Genomic DNA, 16,706 nt, shown 5'->3' on the forward strand with positions numbered 1-16,706 from the left:
TCTCCACATGGACAGTCCAGGAATTTTGGTTTTGGTTTTCAAAGGCAAATCCCTAAAGCATGTATTTGTTTTACAAATATATAAATAAAAATGTCTCCTATGCAATGGAGTTTTTAACCCTGCACTTGAGCTCAATGATAGCTTTTTCTGCCCCTGGCCACACTGAATGGCAGGAGAAAATGGCATTGTAAGCTCTGGCCTAAGTAAAGCAGGCCTTCAGATGTCGTGGAGCAGCAGTCCTGCTGCAACTGGCGTATTGGGAGGGCGTTTCCAACAGCTGAGCTGGCTAGAACTCTGGCATCGGATCCCCAGCCCTCTGTGAATGAGGCGGGGGAACTGAGAGGCAGACAACGGGACAGCCGCAGTTCATTGCTAAAGTGGTATCCAACTTTCAGAGAACCATAACCTTCTCCCTACATCTCATTCCTTACTATTTTGAACAAATTCCTAACAACTCAAGCTGACAGAGCTTTGCATGCATATTTTAAAAGCAATCCTTGTTCCTATCGAACCAGAACGAATGAGTTTTGAATGACGGACCTTCAGTCAACGTGAGGATACATGCAAAGGTCTCCCCTGCTTCAGGCATGGAATACCACACAGATTTTAGCTTGCATCAAAATCTGCTGTGTAAAAACGACAGACCACTCCATAGTAGGGCCGGAGCTTACTCACTACACCCCTATAAAGCACACTACTAAAGGAGATAGCATAGCAGTGATGTTGAAGTTAATTTAATCTCTTTGAGAGGTATTATTGCAGTATACAGAAGCCAGAGTCAAGGGACATGTTCAGATGATATTCTGGCATCATTCCTGTGTAAAAAAAGACTTATCTTGTTAAAACACATGCATGAGCAAAAAATATCTAATGGTGGAGAGTAATAAGCTTTAATGTAACCTTTAATGATGGTTTTTCAACATGGATATTTTTTCAGAGCTTTACATGCAGCCAGCATTTTCAGGGTGCCAAGATTTACTGGAGTGTACATTGTGTTTGATGAAATCTGAATGTGTTTGTAGCTTCCTATCTAATATCAGTGGACTTCACACCACACAACCTAGGTGTTATTTAAATTTCTACATATTCTGGATTCTCCTCCAACTACTAGGGTTCTAGCGGACCCTTTCTGAATATGTATTCAATCTTTTCCCTGTCTTCTCTTAATCCCTTCGCTGCCAGGCCTTTTTTTGGCTAGTTGGGGCAGTTCGCACTTAGACCCTCATAATCTTTTGCCCACATAAGCTACCCACACCAAATTTGAGTCCTTTTTTCCAACATCCTAGGGATTCTAGAGGTACCCAGAGTTTGTGGGTTCCCCTGAAGAAGACCAAGAAGTTAGCCAAAATAGAGCGAAAATTGGGTTTTTGATTTTTTTTTTTTTTAAAAAAAGGAAAAAAGGGCTGCAGAAGAAGGATGGTGTTTTTTTTCCCCTGAAAATGGCATCAACAAAGGGTTTGCGGTGCTAAAATCCCCATCTTCCCAGCTTTCAGGAACATGCAGAATTGAATCGGAAAACCCAATTTTTTAACACATTTGGCATTTTACTTGGACGTACCCCATTTTTACGAGTTTTTATGTGCTTTCAGCCTTCTTCCAGTTAGTGACAGAAATGGGTGTGAAACCAATGCTGGATCCCAGAAAGCTAAACATTTCCGAACAGCAGACATAATTCTGAATTCAGCAAGGGGTAAATTGTGTAGATACTACAAGGGTTTCCTACAGAAAATAACAGCTGATATAAAACAATATTGAAATTGAGGTGAAAAAAAAGCAATTTTTCTCCACAATTTATTCTGTAACTTTTTCCTGCGATGTCAGATTTTGTAAAGCAATATAACGTTACCTCTGCTGGACTTTTCTGGTTGCGGGGCTATATATAGGGCTTGTAGGTTCATCACGAACCCTAGGTACCCAGAGCCAATAAATGAGCTGCACCTTGCAGTGGGTTTTCTTTCTATACCGGGTGTACAGCAATTCATTTGCTGAAACATAAAGAGTGAAAAATAGGTATCAAGAAAATCGTTATATTTCCAAAATGGGCACAGTGTTGAGAAGCAGTGGTTATTTGCACATCTCTGAATTCCGGGGTGCCTATACTAGCATGTGAATTACAGGGCATTTCTCAAATAGATGTCTTTTTTACACACTGTCTTACATTTGGAAGGAAAAAATGTAGAGAAAGACAAAGGGCAATAAAACTTGTTTTGCTATTCTGTGTTCCCCTAAGTCTCCCGATAAAAATGGTACCTCACTTGTGTGGGTAGGCCTAGCGCCCGCCAACAGGAAATGCCCCAAAACACAACGTGGACACATCACATTTTCCCAAAGGAAACAGAGCTGTTTTTTGCAAAGTGCCTAGCTGTTGTTTTTGGCCTCTAGCTCAGGGAAACCCAACAAACCGGCGCATTTTTGAAAACTAGACACTTAGGGGAAAATAAGATGGGGTGACCTGTGGGTCTCTCACCAGGTTCTGTTACCCAGAATCCTTTGCAAACCTCAAAATTTGGCCAACAAAAACACTTTTTCCTCACATTTCGGTGACTGAAAGTTCTGGAATCTGAGAGGAGCCACAAATGTCCTTCCACCCAGCATTCCCCCAAGTCTCCCGATAAAAATGGAACCTCACTTGTGTGGGTAGGCCTAGCGCCCGCGACAGGATATGCCCCAAAACAAAACGTGGACACATCACATTTTCCCAAAGGAAACAGAGCTGTTTTTTACAAAGTGCCAACTTGTGAATTTTTGGCCTGTAGCTCAGCCGGTAACTAGGGAAACCTACAAAAACCTGTGCATTTTTTAAAACTAGACACCTAGGGGAAAATAAGATGGGGTGACAACGTGGACACATCACATTTTCCCAAAGGAAACAGAGCTGTTTTTTGCAAAGTGCCTAGCTGTGGTTTTTGGCCTCTAGCTCAGGGAAACCCACCAAACCTGCGCATTTTTGAAAACTAGACACCTAGGGGAATCCCAGTGACTTGTGGGGCTCTTGCCAGTGTTTTCTTACCCAGAATCCTTTGCAAACCTCAAAATATGGCTTAAAAAACACTTTTTCTTCACATTCCGGTGACAGAAAGTTCTGGAATCTGAGAGGAGCCACAAATTTCCTTCCATCCAGCGTTCCCCCAAGTCTCCCGATAAAAATCATACCTCACTTTTGTGGGGGCCCTGGGGCCTGCAACAGAAAAAGGCCAAAAACCTGTACAGATTAAGGGGATAGCAAAGCAAGTTGATAAGCACATATTTTTGTTTTATACATCTTTACGCTGACTCTGCTTTGTGCCGGAGTGGTGATCTTACAAAGAAAAGTCAGGAAAATGTTTTTTTTTTTTAAAGGAAATTTTGAGGTTTGCAGAGGAGTCTGGGTAAGAAAATGTTGGGGGATCCACAGAAGCCACACCTCCCTGCACTCCTTGGGGTGTGTAGTTCTGAAAAAATATGCCTGAGTTTGGTAGGTTTCCCTAGATGAAGGCCGCACCCGGGACCAAAAACATAGGTGCCCCTCCCCCCCCCAAACACAGGTTGTTTTGTAATATATCATTTTGATGTGTTCACGTACTTCTGTGATGTTCCAAACACTAAAATTGTGAAAAGAAACGCACTTAGGTTATGTTAAAAATACCCCTCAACCAAGTTGGTGGCATGTTTCATCACTGGGGTCCCACCTGAGATACCTAGCGTGTCACAGGTGTGCTGCAATGCCTGATTACAGCTGATTACAGCTGAGCAGGTTTTGTAATTTTTACCACACATCCTGGTTGGATTTGGTAAGAGGGTGAGTGATGGTTCAGTAGATCAAATTTTATTATCAAGAGATTTCACAAAAGTGAAATGCACTCTTAATATCTGAAAGGCCAAAAAACAGAACCAATGACTCACAGCTCGTGAGCTGTTAAGCCGCGTCAAGGCACCAACCTTTTTACAGTCCATTCAGACACCTTTCATACATGACATGGACAAGACCATTCACGCTGCCAGCCACAGGCCCAGCACATTACAACACTTGCATCGTCAGACAGCGCCACTCAAGGGCCCATCACTTACATACACCCACATGCCTGATACAGCAATCATACTAGCTGATGGGAGTGTGTGGACTAATGTTTAGCTGGCACCGCCAGCCAAGCGCCACTCCACCCACACTGCCAGCCAAACGCCACTCCACACACACCGCCAGCCAAGCGCCACCCCACGCACACCTCCATCACTTTTTTTTTGTTTTTATAAACAACAAAGAACCACTAACTAATTATAAAATAAGTACAAAACTACAAACACAAAAGCTTTAACTGAAAACATGACAGAAATGTGAAACTGAACATCTGAAAATGTAAAACAGGGAGTTTACGCTCACGATATTTCCCAAAAATATGTTTTGGTGTGGTAACTCCTGAAACAGCTGCCACACACAGCCCAGGCTTTGAAGGGCAATCAGGACAGTACATCCGGCTCTCCCTCCAGATACCTCTTGGGGCACATACACTGCATTTCTCAGTGGGCAAGTCTTTTTTGGGAGTTGGAGGAATGTGAACTGGAAAGTGGCGATCTTTCAATCTAGCCACATCCTCCACCACTGCTACTCCAGGAACTCTTGCCTGTTCCACCACAATAAGGCTCTCTATCACTGACTCCTGAAATTTAACAAATTTCATCCTTAACTCAAGCGAACAATCCTTCAACACAATAAAAGCATTAAAAGTTGGCAAATGAAATAAATGTAGGGCCAACTTTTTATACCACACGTAAGACTTACAAAGAGCAGTGTAAGGCTCCAACCTCTGATCTGCTCTATCAACACCACTCATGTGCCTATTGTAGTCCAAAATGCACACAGGTTTGCGCACTTTGGCAACCTGACCCCAAACAGTCAAACCTGACCCCAAACAATCACGGGAAGTACTCTCATCATGGATGGTAGATAGCATGTACACATCCCTCCTGTCTGAAAATTTCAGAGCTAGCAGCTCATTATTCCGCAAGGCACTTCACTGTCCCCTCTCAAGTTTTTTAAAGACAAGCTCCCTTGGATAGCCTTTCCAGTTAGAACTGATTGTGCCACAAGCAACAGTGTCCACTCTAAACAACTTCTTGAACAACTGCACTCCAGTGTAGAGATTATCTACGTACATATGGTGACCTTTGTTAAACAGTGATCTACCAAGTTCCCACACAATGTTCTCGCTAACTCCAAAAGTGGGTGGACAACCAGGGGGGTCAATACTGGAATCCCTACCAGTGTAGACCCGGAAATTGTACAAGTATCCTGTACTACTTTCTGACAGCATATACAATTTAATTCCATACCGTGCCCTCTTACTTGGAATGTACTGCTTAAAAACTAAACTCCGCTTGAACAGGACCAAAGACTCGTCGACACTTATCTCTTTGCCTGGAACATACACCTCTGAAAACCGATCTACAAAATGATCAAGGACAGGCCTAATCTTAAAAAGACGGTCACAATCAGGGTGATCTCGTGGCAAGGCTAAAGCATTGTCTACAGAATGCAGCATACAAAAAAGAAGTAAATAGCGATTACGAGTCATAGTTGCAGGAAATATAGCCGTTGCCATCAAGGGACTAGTAGACCAATAAGAAGCCAGTGACAGTTTCCTTATCAACTCCATCAAAAAAGTAAAACCTAAAAACCTTTTAATCTCTTCCAGATATTTGGGAACCCACTGAGTAGCTCTAGACTGAGGCCTAAGTCTGGCAGCGTTGTCCCTCAAATATTGCTCCGCATACAAATTAGTCTGCTCAATAATCTCTTCCAAAAATACATTGTCAAAAAACAAGTGAAAGAAATTGACAGGCAAAAGATTTTCCTTGTTGGCTCTACACCCTGGGAGACCAGTAAATGCAGTTAACTGTGGCTGCTCCATGTTTGGGGCAATCCAGGTGTCAGGTCTTCTAATGGGAAACCCTTCAGCCCCAGGCTGCTGAACTCTTGGCACATCAATGTCCTCCTCTAAAACAGGCCCTTAATCTGCACTGAGTGTGGCTTCCTCATCAGAAGAATCCTTTCGGACAGAAAACTCACTGCCAGAATCTCTCACTTCCTCCTCTGCCTCAGATGCAGAGTCTATCTCATAATCACGGTCAGAAGACGACTCAAAAAGCATGCCAACAACCTGCTGAGCGCCCACTCTGCAGCTAGCCATGATCCTTTCTAACAACAAATGGATTGCCAACAACAACCAGCACTAAAATAAGTAATTAACAAAGTGTAGCTTTATCACAAAGAGTTATGTACTAAAAAATTTTACCACTCACTTGCCTGAAAAAGCTACTCACCAGCAACTACTCTGCACAGACACAGCAATCACCAATGATATCCCACTAAAAAGAAAAAAGCAAATTAGACATATGACAACACAAATATCATTGTGCTCAGATCTAAGGACAATTTCACACACAAGCCTGCATTTAGTACACCACCTACAAACATGTCATTCATGCATGTCAACAATACTCCTTTGGAGTAAATTGCTTTTACTTACTGAAAACATGCAGCTATGCAAACCGCAGGACAACTACTGCCAAAACTGCAAGGATCCACAGCAAAGGAAGCAAAAGCTTTGAACTGGAACAAAAAGAAATAAACTGTTATAATCACAAATACTTCGCCAGTTGACAAACACCCCATCACCAAGAACTTAGAAATTGTCCCTGGTGCCTAAGTGGCTTCTGCCCCACTTGGGGGGCAGGTGGGCCTAAAAAAAATAGGCTAATCTGCCCCCCAGGAGAGCAGATATGGCCATCAGTAATGTGCCCTCCTGTGGGGGGCGACCCCTGCCAAAGGGGCTGCTCCCCCACACAAAACACACACACAAGATCCCTGGTGCCTAAGTGGATTCTGCCCCCCTTGGGGGCAGATGAGCCTAAAAGAAATAGCCCCAAATGGCCAACACTAATTTCCCCCCTTTGGGGGAACTACCCTTGCCCAAGGGGTGCTCCCAAGACACAAAACACACACACACACACACACACACACAACACACAGTCCCTGGAGCCTAGTGGGTTTTGACCCCCGGGTGCGAGATCGACCAAAAACAAGGCAGATCTAGTGCAGGGGGAGGGGGCGAAACATATAAAAAAATATTGCCCTCGTGGCAGCGACCCTTGCCTAAGGGGTTTCTGCCCACAAACGCCATGAAAATAAAATCCCTGGTTCCTAGTGGGTTTCGACACACCCTGGGGGCAGATCGGCTGGAAAAACGGCTGATCTGCCCCCGGTGTGGGGGCCGAAATAGGATTCATTATTGCCCCCAGGGGAGCAACCCTTGCCTAAGGGGTTGCTCCCCAAAATAAACTACAGAGGAAGTCCCAGGTGCCTAGGGGGGATTGCTGCTCCTCGATCGTGGGCCCTGCCCGCAATCGTGGAGCAGGAATCCATTGAGAACAAGCACAGGGGGAAAGGAAAAACTCTTTCCTTCCCCCCCTGTGTCTGTTTTCCCCTCCAAAACCACCAAAAAGAGAAGGACTCACCTGTAAAGGGTCCTTTCTCTTGACGTGCTGGAAGCAAATGGCTTCCAGCGCGTCCTCTGCAGCTTTTGATGACGTCATCAGATTGCCGAGGGGGTTGGAGGGTCGGGGGTGGAAGGGGAAGCGATTCCCACCTCCATCCCCGACTGGGCCCAGGTGCAGGACAAGCTGATCTCATCCAGGCACACGGAAACCGTGTGCCTGGACGAGACCAGCTCGCCCCAGGCACCCTGGGGGTTAATGGTGGTGTCAGGGGGAACACAGAGAAAATGTCTAGAGACCACTCCTGAGAGCTAAGTACAACACCAGTCATGTTCCCAAATACGTTATTCAGCACATGCTGCTCAAAACAAATCTTGTCATTACCATCCAGTTGGGAGGGTATGTTACTCACAAGAATCCAGTTCATGGATTGACTCTACTGTGAAAAAGCCCGTCTGGATTTCAGATTCACAGAGTGATTTATCAGCATCAGAGAGTGGATCTACTATAGGTTGTTGTTCAAAATTTCACTTGTTCATGACCCTGACAGCCTGGCTTTCTATTGTGGCATCTTTCTACCCTGAAGTCTGCTATTTTCCTATTCTGGACGCATTGGACTTTCACAGGATCAGTTTTCTGTAATAAAATTAATTTGCAGAGTTGTATACTGGATAATCGTTGCAAAACAAATTGTTGCCAATTTGGAAGCCAAATTTTCTTTATTCCTGATACAATACAGACATATTCTGGGCCAATAAGGCACATGATAGTTTAGTTTCGCTTTTAAAATGGTTTTTAACACCACGTCACACTGCTTCTTTAAATAAGCGTAAATATCTTTTATTGGTAATAAACATGTTGTGGGACATGTTTCGATTCTTCCTTTAATTGTTTCCACTCTCCTTCCCATCTTCTTTTTCCCTGCAGTTCAGGCTGGCCAAGTCAGACAGAGGGATAGTTATCACAGGCTACTGAAACCTTGCCATGTATTAGCATCTGTATAGTGGTTTATTACCCCTGCCAGGCCAAAAGTGCTTTTGTTAGGCTTACATCAGGCCAAATAAACAATTGGCTGTGCACAGCGTATTCAACAAGAGGACATTATTAATATTGGTTACCATTGAGTCTAAGAAAATCACAAAATTCATAAGGTTCCAGTGACGAATCAAATCCTGGTAACTACATGGCTTGGAAAATGTGTCCCTCTGAACCTTTAGTTTGCAATAACGTAAGGTTATCTGAAAGAATAATAATACCTTTCTGTGGCATCGGTTGCTGATCCTAAAGAGTTTTCTTGTGCTGCCATTTTTTATTTTCATAAATAATTTTGGGGTTTTGTCCCACCTCTATCATTCTTATTTTATCTGGTTATTTTAATCTGAGTTCAAAGGTGCTTTATCGTTTTAGTTTTACTTGGTTTGTTTGTTGCATGGTGTAACATGTTACTTTGTAGTTTGTGTTTCATTTTCTCCTACTGCTTATCTCTTTTCTCTGTTTACATGCACCTCTTTTCCATGCCAGCACACTTTTAAGGCTGATGCCGATGCAGGTGCACATAGCGGGCACTCAACGTAGGCACTCCCAAGACAAGCCCATTTCTGTTTTAGATGACTTTCTGCCTCACCCTGCATCTGGTGTGCAGGCCGTCACTCATTCTCAGCCTATCTGCTACCATTTCTAGCTTTTTTTGAAAATACAATCTCTGCAAATCCCCAAAGGTTTCTGTCTACGTCCCCCCTCTCCTATCGTCTCAAGCCTCCTGAAGATAGCAGTTAGTTTCTTGATACGCATTCCACCTTTATCTCTATCCTGACTCGGTGTTGCCCCTTCAGACAGTCTTTGATTCAGGGTAAAATTGGTGCTTGTGATTCCTTTTGGATCCTTTCCTTGTTTTAGTTTTTAAACAGTTCCAGAAAATTATAACTCCCATTTCAGTATCCTTTGATAAACACTTTCCAACTTCAGGGCTTAGTGCCTTTGTGGAAAATACTGCCTTTTTGCCAATGTTCATGCCGGACTTCTGGCAGCCCAGGTGCTTGTCTTTATGATAGATCATATTTGGAAGTCTGTTGTAGCTGTAAGGCAGGGTCTTCGCACAAGAGTCTGAAGATACTCGATTAGGTTCTTAATTACATGTTCAGCACTTACGTTAGGAAGATACTGTTATTCCACATCCCTACATCTTCCCCTTTTGTTAAACACAGAATAGTCATTTCAGTACCACAACACTACACAGTTCTAATTCTTTTAGACCTGTCTGCAGGCTTCCCAAATCTCTATCATTCCATCCTGCTTGACAGCTTGTCTGACTTTATCTAAGAAGAGTTAGTTTGTAGAAGCCTCTGCTGCCCATAGTGGTAAGGGGAATAAGATGAGCCGATCTAGACCCTTTACTGATAAATGTAAGTTTCTTAGAGTGAGTGGATGTATCATTTTCATTCAGGTCAGAGGGCGCTAGGCCATCAGTCCATTTAAAGACTATTGAAAAGCATGTAAGCTTTTTCTTTAAACCTCTTCCCCGTTATCCTGCTATAAGTGTAAATCCCAAATATGTGTGTTTTATTTGATTTGATTTAGCCTTTATGAGTTGGAAGAGTATTAGCCCTTGAGTGTTCTGTCCGCTGCTTGATGCTTTTATATTGTTAGCCGAGGCAGCGCTGGACACTTAGTGCTTGTGACCCAGGAATGAGGGTAGCTTAGAAAACTGCCTTTCTTGCAAAGCCTCCCATCCACAGCTTGTCTATGGAAGAGAAAAAATGTAAAACATTCATTGAACCTTGGATGTGTGGATCCTGCAGAAAGCATTATTGATTACCATAATGTTTTTTATTGACTGGATTATTGACCTTCCTGTCTTTTTGTGTCCTTGCCTTCAAATTGGTATGTAAAGCTCTGGATAGCTCTTTATAACCCTATGAGGATAGTATCTTCAATCAATTTAGCAAGGATGATGGTATTCTGGGGAGAGACGCCAACAGTTGCGATAGACCTCTGTGGAGTAAATCAATATGTTTATTTCTGTGGACCCAGACAGGAATAATGATTATTGTGTTGGTTTTCCTATAATGGTTGAAATTGTTTGCTTTCATATTTCTCTTATTCAAAATTGTCATGTTTGATGGGCAATATGGTTTTGTTCACTGTCACAGCAGCACAGTTTGGTTGTGTAGAGTTGATATTGCTGCACTAAAAGTTCTTCTCCGTGTTCTTTTGAGTGGTATTCTACTGTGTGGTTTAATTTTGAATGACTTAAAAATATAAAGATACAGCTTCTTTATACTTGGAAACCACAATAAATCCCACAAGTCAAGTTAAGAGGAAATTTTGCGACAGACCTGGCTGACTTTATCTTCGGATGTTATCTGTTCATGTGTTAAGGGATGTTTAAACCACATAAAACCAAAGATAACTAGGTCGTTTTGAGCCCAAGCTGTGTGAAGCAATGGTGAGTTGAACAGAGCCATGTGTCGCAGAGAGTGTAGGAGAACATATTCCCAGATCACTGCATTACTTCAGCTAGCAAGCCTTCAGTATGTTAAACTTTTGTACTGGAATAGTGTCTTGAGTTATGATATTGTACAAATATATACACTTTATCTATTCTATTTTAAAAATATTGCTTTTTCACCAGGCGTTTTTTGAAACAGCAAGCATGATGAGGCAAGTTTCACATAAACACATTGTCCTGCTCCATGGGGTCTGTGTGCGTGATGTGGAAAGTAAGTTTGAATTTTATCTTAATCATGCCATTATGTAATTAAGTCATAATTTATAATATTGAATCGTTTTTTTAACTGTATAACCCTTAACATGGTAGAATTTACTTGCTGTATGTCACCTATTGTATCCTTGTCATAATGGAAGATGCAATGGTAAAAGAGGTATCGATGTGGAGATACTTGCTTGAGAGTACCATTATAGCACCTGAATGACCAGCTTCATCAGCATTATAAAACTTTTTTTTTTATTGTGATTGTAAAATCTGTAAGTGCTGTCACTTCTGCTCCTTGTGCTTCTGCCTTTCAGTCCTCTCGGTCTTCTGGAGCTGTTAGAGCATGACATCCAACATACAAAAAGTGCAGTTGACTCTTATGAAGAACCAGATACGACCCTCCTAACTAAACTAGTGATGATAAAAACATATAGTAAAAGTTTTGTCTCTAATATTGAAGTAAACAAGAGGAAGTAATACATTGACAGACTGCTTACCCTGTAATCTTACAGAAAACATTAGGCAGAACAACCCTCATGCATCCAACACAGTTATTATACAAGATATAGTTGGTTATCACCACACCCACTACAGTAATTAACTTCAAGCAATAACAGCACAAATATACAATACTCTACCTTAGACAGACCCAGCACACACATTTAACAAAGCGCAGACAGTCCAAATCATTGGAGGTCACTAAGGGCCATATGTACGAACACATTTTCCCATAGACACAGAATGGGTAAAACCCTTTGCTACATCTGGCCCTAAGCTCACAACGGTGTCCGCTACAGAGTACATCTCATAACCAGTCTCTGCCCATGAATGGGACTACAGGCTTTTACTGCATGTATTTTGGTATGACTCTGCTCACAACAGCATCATCCAGTAAGAAGCAAGATACTGTAGTAAAGAACGCATTAAACAGAACATTGCACGATCCCAACACATTTTAGACTACTCAATTTACAAGGGCAATATCTATAATAGTCAAACAATCACTACATACAACATAACTCATTAGACAGAGCTAATCACATATATCTGTCTCATATCAGGGTTACCATGTAGTTGGATCTTGCCAAGCTCATGAACGCCCCACATTCATCACAAAGCAATGTAACAGTTCACAAAACCAAATAACACTCTAATACCAACACCCCAGAGCCAGTCTGGTAAAAGGATGCTGTGGATTCTCAACAAATGACTATGCCCTAGACTACATCAGCCACATATTACCAGTTGGACAGTATCCATATTGGTATCCCAAAATGACCCGGATTCGAATTATTAAAGATCTCCGACTATATATGCCAAAATCCACTAGTCACTGTAAAACATATTAAGCCAAATCGTAAACATGAAGAACAAATATGAATCACAATTAGGGTATTGAGGATCCAGCTCAAACAACCAAGATTCAGACTGTGGTGTGAGACAAAATCCTATGACACTATTACATCTGGAGGCAGGTGATCAGATATGAATGTTTGGATATTTTAGACCAAAAGCACGAGTTATGCCTGAGCTTTTAATTCTGTCCCTTCAATGCCTCCAAAGATTCAAACGTTTTCCAAAGTCATATAAGAAGAAATGAAAACAAATTATTTGGGGTGCTAGAGAGTTATTTGGGTTTCTCTCTTCCATTGAGAAAAAAGTGAATTATAAAGACCCATCCTAAATCTTTTATGCAACAATTTTAATATTGGATCCTTTGCACACACCAACTGGTTTACATTTTCAGAGGACTGCAAATTAGTGACTCACTAGAGTGGTTAGAATTTTCGGACACTTACTCTCCTATTTGCAACATCAAAGACCACAGAACATTTCAGACATTTGCAACAGATATTTAAACTACTTTTAACTATGTCTGCTCCTACTTCTGCCCAGTAGTAATCATTCATATTTTTTCGCAGGTGAAGGTACTTCTTCAACTCCAGGGAGTGTGCGTCCATCCAGATTCGCATTAGGCTCGAATGCTATAAACTTTCCATTTGAGTATAAAACCTATTTTATTCTGGAGTTTTCAGTGAGCGATCCAAAATCCCAACTGTTACTTCCTGTTTTGGTTTCTGCCGATAGGATTATGACCCTTTTTAAGGCAAACCCCTGTATTTGGTTTGTTGACTCTGAGGATCTGGAAAGGGGTGATATTATGAATTACTGTTGTTCTCTGGACAATGATGAGAAGAGAGAGGTCTTAAGATTAAGCTTTTTCTTAAATTGGATCAGTCTGGAATCTAATATCTTCTAGGCAGCCTTAGACTGGCCAAAATATGACCTCAGCCTTCTCAGGTGTTTTTTAGGGTCATTTTCAGAGGCACTCCACGTACCTTTAATATTTTTCTCATGAAAGATTTCTTAGGGAGCAGATTATTGGCTTGTTTCAGTAACAGTTCGATGTGATGTGTGGCTGTAGATACACATGCTCTGTATGCTCCTGCCATTTAGTGTTGGGTTCGGAGTGTTGCAAGTTGTTTTTCTTTGAAGAAGCATTTTTGAGTCACGTGATTCAGTGACTCCTCCTTCTTGGTGATACTGTGCATGGGCATTGACTCCTTTGTTAGATTGTTTTCTCTTCGCCATCGGGTTTAGTTGTGTCTCTCTTCGCTTCTGTTTCGAAATCTTTCTACTGTCTTTCCTTAAATCAACGGTTTTGTCTTTGTTTGCGCTTCTCTATTATCGTGCTCATCTCACCCCATTGGTTCGGGAACCGACCGAACTCCCTTCAGGGCATCCTTGCCCTTTCAGGCTTACCTCACCAGCTGGCTCTGAACAGCATGCCATTCTGATGGAACAATTGCTGTTTCAATTCTGCCTTCGGTGGCACTCCAAATTCCTGCACACCGACCAACATCTGGTGTGTAACCTCTGTCTCTACCCCAGCCATCAAGAAGCCACCTGTGACGCCTGCAGATCCTTCCGATCAAAAAAGACGCTTCAGGACCAGAGGACTAGACTAAACTAGAGATGGCGCACAAGACCTTGGAAGACACTTCAAACATCTTCGGGGAGGAGCACGCACAGGAGGAGCCGTAACAGGAGGAGGACTTCTCCATCCAGGACTCCGACGTCCAGTTGGATATCAAAAGCCAAGAAGTCACGCTGGCGCAACCTTTGAGCACCATTGCCCCCTCCTGCCCCCTCTAGGACTTCCAAAAAATACTTTACTGAGGTTGCTGGACCACCACTGCCTTCGGGCCTTTCCCAGCTCTGAAAAACGAACTCTGATGCCCCCGCTTTCTGCTTGGCACTGAAAATCGGCCAGACTAAGTTAACGTCGTCGACCTCGACATATGCAGTCCGAGACAGCGGTACTATTCCCCCTTGAACCTCTGCACCAACTACTCCGGCACCAAGCTAAACAAGCACTACCTCAGCTTTGTTACCAACAAAAAGGCACTGATTGAAAAGTTTGGTGGCAAAAACAAGGGATTCAAATTCTTCAGAACCAAAAGACTCCAGTCAATCTTCGACTACTACATCTACAGCTGAACCCATTTTGGAGACTATGGATGCTCGTCATCGCCGGCTCCATATCCAGTAGGGTTCAGGGTGTATCATTGCACCCCCCCCATCACCTTCAAGAGAAAATTATCTTTTCAGTAGGCTCTGGACACATCTCCACCTCCAAAGAAGATCAAGGAAATGGCTATCAGCATTCACAAGTCTTATCCTCTTCCTCCTCTATCTTCTCCACCACCTACCTCTCTTCCATCCTCATCCCCTCACCTCTCATACTGCAGCAGACGTAACACTACAGGGTTCCCAATTATTCACTGGTGGAGACTTAGGTGACACACACCAGGACCCAGATCACTGGGATACATATGACCCAGATCCCATGATCTCTACGGATCCAGATCTATACCCTGCATACCCTTCAACACCAAAAGATGCTACATCCTGCTAACAGGTGATTGCTAGAGAGAGAGCAGCCGCCTTCCACAATGTGGACCTTCACAGGGATCCGATTGAACAAGCCTTTTTTTTTGACACACTAACATCATTGCATAGGGATATTCAGTTCCTCCCCATGCTCACTGGCATGCTTCATCATGCTGATGACATCGTTAAGGAACCAGTTTGCTCTAGAATTATCACCCCTAGAGTTGATAAAAAAAATACAAGGCTGCCCCCTCAGATCCTTCACATATAAGATCTCTGGTACCACCAGATTCTGTTGTGGCTTCTACCACTTGTAAACGGGACAATAGTCAAGCCACAGGGAACTTTCCTCCCCCAGATAAGGAAAGTTAAAAGATTGATGCCGCAGGTAAAAGAATGGCTACGCAATTAGCCAATCACTGGCGTATTGCCAACTCACAAGCTTTACTTATTAGACATGTTCAGGCTCACTGGGATGAAATGGAGAAGCACTTCCCATTTCTCCCAGATGAGCACTGTAAAAGGGAACAACCGATTGTCACTGAAGGGCAGACAATTAGTAATAATGCCATCAAATGTGCCCTAGATGCCATGGACACAGCTGCACGAGGTATCAATACTGCCTTTTTAGTTAGGAGACCTGGATGGCTTAGGTGCTGAGGTTTTAAACCTGAGGTACAACAAGCAGTGTTAAATATGCCCTTCGATAAGGAGCGTCTTTTCGGTCGTCAATTGCACTCTACCCTTGAAGCTGAAAGAGACACAGATACTGCAAATGGCATGGGTGTTTTACTATCTCCCTCACAGAGAGGTACTTTTCAATGCCCCACATTTCGAGGTTGTTATAAACCAACAACCTCAGAGGCCTCCATTTTCAGACCAGCCAGACAGCCTTGCAGCTCCTACTCATGAGGATTCTTTAGAGGCAACTATAGAGGTAACAACGTAAGAGGTAGAGGGTAGACCAACACCGCCAACTTCTCTACCTCAACAGCTAAACAGTGGCTATCTACGCCTACCCACCCCCCACTTCACACCCGTCGGATCCTATCCATTATCCAACTTGGTTATTCTCTTGAGCTCATTACTACTACTCCAAAACATTTCCGCTCGGTCTCACAAGCTCTCGCAGGAGTACCTTCTTCTTTTCAAACAAGAGGTACACTCCTGTCTTCTCAAAGAAGCCATCAAGCCAGTCTCAATACAATATCAGGGAACAGGAGTATACTCTCTATACTTCCGCATTCCCAAAAAAGCCCATTCTGGACTTAAGGCCCTTAAACCATTATATTCTATCTGAGCACTTTCGCCTGGTCACTCTTCAAGATGTTATCCCACTTCTACAAAAGGGTGACTTTATGACCGCCCTAGATCTCAAGGATTCCTACTTCCATATCCTCATTCACCCTTCACACCTCAAATACCTCAGATTTGATGATTGCAGGAAAACACTATAAAATCAAGGTTCTACCTTTCGTAGTCACCACAGCTCCCACGGCTTCACAAAGTGCTTAGCAGTAGTAGCAGCACATCTAAGAAGACAAAACATACGCATATTGCCTTATCTAGACGAATGGCTCATCAAAGCCAGCACGTTTTCACCATGCCGACACCACACTCAGATGACAGT

The 16,706-nt window shown here is 42.8% G+C and overlaps 1 protein-coding gene across 3 annotated transcripts in view; it reads left to right on the forward strand.

The window, feature by feature from the left end:
• Nucleotides 1-16,706, forward strand: part of JAK1 (Janus kinase 1) — a 481,031-nt gene that overhangs the window by 320,045 nt on the left and 144,280 nt on the right. For all 3 annotated transcript variants that reach the window (XM_069232503.1, XM_069232505.1, XM_069232504.1), the window contains exon 13: nucleotides 11,102-11,189. In XM_069232503.1, the coding sequence (XP_069088604.1) occupies nucleotides 11,102-11,189 (88 nt within the window). The remainder of the gene's footprint in view (nucleotides 1-11,101; nucleotides 11,190-16,706) is intronic.

This window comes from Pleurodeles waltl, chromosome 4_2 (genome assembly GCF_031143425.1).
Source record: "Pleurodeles waltl isolate 20211129_DDA chromosome 4_2, aPleWal1.hap1.20221129, whole genome shotgun sequence".
Classification (NCBI taxonomy): Eukaryota; Metazoa; Chordata; class Amphibia; order Caudata; family Salamandridae; genus Pleurodeles; species Pleurodeles waltl.